Here is a 5,000-nt window from a genome sequence, read left to right on the forward strand (position 1 = left end):
ACATATAGAGAGAAATGAAAAATATACGCACATTGTACAGATAAGACCTTGTGTGTACACAGAATATATACAATGTATACTATATACAGTTTACATATGTACAAATATGTATCTATATACGTATATAAATGTGTGTACATATGCATGCACATATGTATATGCATATATATATGTGTGTGTACGTTTATATATTATATGTAAAGATAGAGATATAGATATAGGTATATATTGTGTATATCTCTAGGCATATACAGAATATATACAGTACATATACTTTGCAGTATATGTGTATATATACATAAATGTATATATGCCTAAATACACACACAGTATAATACATACATACATACATATATATATATATACATATATAAATATAAACACATAAGCATTAATATGTAGTAACACTGCGATAAGATAAACAAGGTAATGCAAAATAACGCGTCGCAAACAAACAACAGTAGAACATTTAATAAAAACATTAAATACATCAAATAATCCCTGGAAACAGCGACAAATCGGGGGGGGGGGGGGGGGGGATGAAGGTTTTGGAGGGGGGGGGGATGAAGGTTTTGGAGGGGGGGGGGGGGATGAAGGTGTCGGAAGGAAAAGCCTCGACCTTGGCATTCAGGCAGACACACAGCTGGTGTGGCCCAGTAGGTGAAGTGGCCAGGGGTGGTGAGAGAGAGAGAGAAAGAGAGGAGGGGTAATGGGTCGAATGAAAGATAGAGAGGAGAGAAGGAAAAATCGAGTAAGAGAGAGTAAAAGAGTGAATGAGAGGGGGAGAGGGGCGGGATGAAACAAATAAAAACAAAGAAAAGAAAAAAGAGAAAAAAACGATGGGCGAAAAGCGCGACATTTTCCGGGTGTAATAAATATGATTGACGTCACTTGGCTCACAATACACATACATTCTATTGCCTCCTCTGGTCAGTTCTGTGTAAACCAAGTCTACGAAATGAACACTAAGGTGCGTCGCCTTTTGATCTCGAGAGTTCTTTGCTTAAAGTATGACCTTTTTCGCGGGAAATGCCGATATATAATCTTTGATCGTTTGATAAATCTATTGGAGTATGTAGCGTAGAAAGATTGGAATGTAGAAAGATTGTAAGGTATCCGAAACGGCGACAGAGACCTGGAGTCAAGTTGTTGAATCGGGCTAGCCTCTTCCTGACTATGAAAAGGCTTGTTTTACTATCACAAGGCATTCTTACAGGTCCTCCTCTTGCTCGGCGTGGTGGCTGTAGCTGCTGCAGATAAGCTGCCGACCTACTCCTACATCGCCCCACATGTGAGTGTTAGACAGACCTCATAATAAAGATTTTCATTATTACCGGTGTTTTGTTGTAAATTGCATCAAGTTAGCATTGAGATCCATTGCTAAATGAATTAGAAGTATGTGTAATTTTAGGGATCTTTTGAGGACTCAGTGGAATATGATGATGCCAAGTATGACTTCGCCTGGGCTGTGAAGGACGACGACTCCGGCAACGACTTCGGCCACCAGGAGTCCCGCGACGGCGACAACACTCAGGGATCGTACTACGTGCAACTCCCCGACGGTCTCCTGCAGAAGGTGACGTACTACGTGGACGGCGACAACGGATACGTAGCCGACGTGACGTACGAGGGCGAGGCTCGCTATGACTCGGTGGAGTCTCGCGAATACGCCCCCCCTCCCCCCAGGCCCGTATACTCCGCCCCCGAGTCCCACGAGTCAGTTGAGACTCCCGTGTACACCCCACCACGACCCCAGTATGCCGCCCCCAGGCGCTCTTACGGATTCCCTCAGTAATTGCTTGCGCCAAAGACTTATATTTGTAAAGATTAATAATTAATTGGTAAGATTTTACGTTTATTTATTTATGCACACTCGGACGTACATAAAACTTAAACCTCTGAACTAATGGTTTTAAATTTCCCAAACTGCTGTTGTGCAGGAAAATTTACACACATACTTAAACCGTAAAGGGAGAACTGACACTAGAGGAGCAAGAGCGAGGAGGAGGAGGAGGTGGATGTTACCGATGGTAGAGAAATCAAACCTTTATTTCTATGATGATACTGAAGAAATACTTTTACATTGCAATAGTGATGAATTTAGCAATGGTTAATGCTCGAAAACGAGGAATATAAATTTATCCCGAAGCATGAAACTAATAAGAAATAATACCAGATAAAAATCAGAACGAGAACAAAAGACTAAATAGCACTGGCCTGAAACAAATTACGCAGAAAAGACGTTTAATGGGTAGTTCTTTGTTCATCCTTGCAACATGACATCAGCAGCGTACTATAATCTGGTAGATTTCAGATTTTTTGTTTACCTGCAGCACAATTTCTTTGTAGAAGCTCGTTCTTCGTAATGAAATGTCAAATGAGGTTACCATTGTGTAAGTGATGGACTTGATGGTGATACAGTCTACGTGTTATTACTATATAACAACACTGAATGTAAATTCAATCTTGGTTTACAGGAGCAATGAACTTACCTTTAATGGAACAGTCCTCTGTAACATAACTGCCCTAATATATGAAGCGGTTCAAAAACCTTATTCTATTAAGAAAAAAAAAAAAAAAGAAAAAAGAAAAAAAGCATTCTCATCAGCAAGCTCTTAGTCTCAGATGTGTTGATTCAAAATCGAGGATACATTATGGGCAGTAGGAAGAAAATCTATGGTTGTGATAACATCAGCAGACGTATCAAGCAGATGCAAAGAATGCAAAGGTCAAGTCACCATCGAGTAGGAGACATGCATGCATATCAGCGCAGCGTTTAATATTATTTTATGATTATTGTCAATTTCTATCATTGTAGCTTTTATTATTGTTGTTTCTTTTATGATTGCAACTTTTATTTTTATTATTATCTTTATTATTATTATTATTATTATTATTATTATTATTATTATTATTATCCCATAAGTCATCTGGGAGTAGAAAATTCCTTTGGTGGCGGCCTTTGACTACGGTGTCCTGTCGGTAACTCCGGACATGTATCCTCTACAATAAGTTGACACAAAACACAGGGGAAAAAAAGATCATATCATGACAGCCGCCCTTACTTGATAAGAAGGAATATGCCATTCCCTACAAAGCACACTAACAAAATTCTACCACTTCCTGTTGCAGACCCGAAGGACAATGTTAATACTTACTTTACCAGCTACACCGGGTAAGGATATTCTCTGTAATTACCACACTTATTGGATGTCACCTTTCAGCCGGGATTATTTTTATTGTCCAAAAGATGTAAAGGAATTTTAAAGGCTCCGTGTATCAAAATCCACTGAGATCTGGACATTTGCAAAGTTCAGTGTTTTCTTTAAGCAAAAAGGAATGCAAATTAGCATCTACACGTTAAGATTATGAGGAAAAGATTGTAAAATAAAAGCTAAAAACAAACAAACAAACAAATCACAATAAAAAAACTGCATTTACTGATTGTTGTTTTGCGTCCAGATAATCATACAATCATTATTAAAGGGCAGACAGAAACAGAGGAATACAACAGTAAATTAGACGATAGCAAAAAATACAAAAAAGGAAGAAAATAAAACTGGTACTTCAAGTTTGTATTCCGTCGAAGTGAAATGACTCAACAAAAGATTCCCTTAAAACAACTACAACCGTAAAGTGACAGTAAAGACGAAATGAGAGTCTGAAATGTTAGCAAAAGCGTAGCCAAGTATTATTGAGAAACAAAATGACTCGTCAGTTAACTCCCTGACACCAAACAAAAAAAATATAATACAAAATAAGATAAAAGAGGAATGATAATTCTACTTATAACTGCGTTTTTCTAATACCAATGTAAATGAGATAAATCAGAAGACAATGTAAAGCAACATACATACAAAGAAGTAGAGGAATATAAAGTATTTATGACCCACGACTGTTGATGAAGAAGCAGGAGGAGACGATGAAAGACGAGAAAGAAAGAGACGGAGAACAAGAAGAAAAAAAAAAAAAAAGAACTAGGAAGAAGATGAGAGGAAATGGAAATTAAGAAAAGGACTAAGGAAACGTAGACCCAACGAGATCAAACCAGATGTGAGGCAAATCATCTCGACCCTGGCATTCAGGATGTGCGGCGAGAAACAGAAGTCAGGAGCGCCCTTCAAGGAAAAAGAAAGAAAGAAGTGTGAAGGACAGCGAGTGGTCTGCTTTTACATATCGGAAGTCCGGATGAGGCAAAAAAAAACAAGGGCCCTGACGTCACTGGGCACGGAGTATAAGTACGTAGACTTTCCTCGACCAGACATTGTTGTGTCAACCAGGTCTACACAATGAACGCTAAGGTTTGTGTGAATCTGGTTTCAATTTTATACTTCACGTACTTTTGCATGTCCAGTTGTATATATTTTCTTCGCACAGAATTGAAAATCCAGGTACAGTGATCATCTGATATAGCAATTTTTTGGTATATATCTAGATAGAAAATCAATACATGGTGCATAATCTCTCCGTAGGTCCTCATTTTGCTGGGTGTGGTGGCTGTTGCGGCTGCAGATAAGCTGCCGGCCTACTCCTACAGCGCACCTCAGGTGGGTAGTCTAAAATATGTGTATGTTTGTATATACATTCATACATATATAAATGTACATGTATAAATATGAACGCATATAGTGTCTATATACATATACATATATATATATATATATATATATATATTAATTGTATAAACAAACATACATGAATATACACACACTATACATGTGCATATATATAGATAAATATACTATATATATGTTCATATAATACATATATACATATGCATATACTATATATGTGTTCATATATATATATATATATATTATATGATACATGCATACATACATACACAAATATATATATATATATATATATATATATACATATGTATAAACCTATATACATTTGTGTACATATACATCATGTTTTATCATGTCTATCTCTTTGTCTTTCGATCCACATGTTTATATATTCTTATACGTGTGTGTCTTTTAGATGATCAAAGT

At 37.1% G+C, this 5,000-nt stretch overlaps 2 protein-coding genes across 2 annotated transcripts in view; both read left to right on the forward strand.

Moving 5' to 3' along the window:
* The first annotated feature begins 958 nt into the window (after window positions 1–958).
* On the forward strand, window positions 959–1,795 carry LOC125032056 (pro-resilin-like). Its single transcript, XM_047623020.1, has 3 exons — window positions 959–970; window positions 1,217–1,291; window positions 1,412–1,795. Exons 1-3 carry the CDS (start codon window positions 959–961, stop codon window positions 1,793–1,795), a joined length of 471 nt encoding a protein of 156 aa, XP_047478976.1.
* A 2,481-nt stretch (window positions 1,796–4,276) lies between these two features.
* LOC125032174 (cuticle protein 7-like) overlaps window positions 4,277–5,000 on the forward strand; it is a 1,270-nt gene continuing 546 nt past the window's right edge. Inside the window, exons 1-2 of the mRNA XM_047623254.1 lie at window positions 4,277–4,301; window positions 4,473–4,547. Of these exons, the coding sequence (XP_047479210.1) occupies window positions 4,290–4,301; window positions 4,473–4,547 (87 nt within the window). The 5' untranslated portion in view covers window positions 4,277–4,289. The remainder of the gene's footprint in view (window positions 4,302–4,472; window positions 4,548–5,000) is intronic.

This window comes from Penaeus chinensis, chromosome 14, assembly GCF_019202785.1.
Source record: "Penaeus chinensis breed Huanghai No. 1 chromosome 14, ASM1920278v2, whole genome shotgun sequence".
Taxonomy (NCBI): domain Eukaryota; kingdom Metazoa; phylum Arthropoda; class Malacostraca; order Decapoda; family Penaeidae; genus Penaeus; species Penaeus chinensis.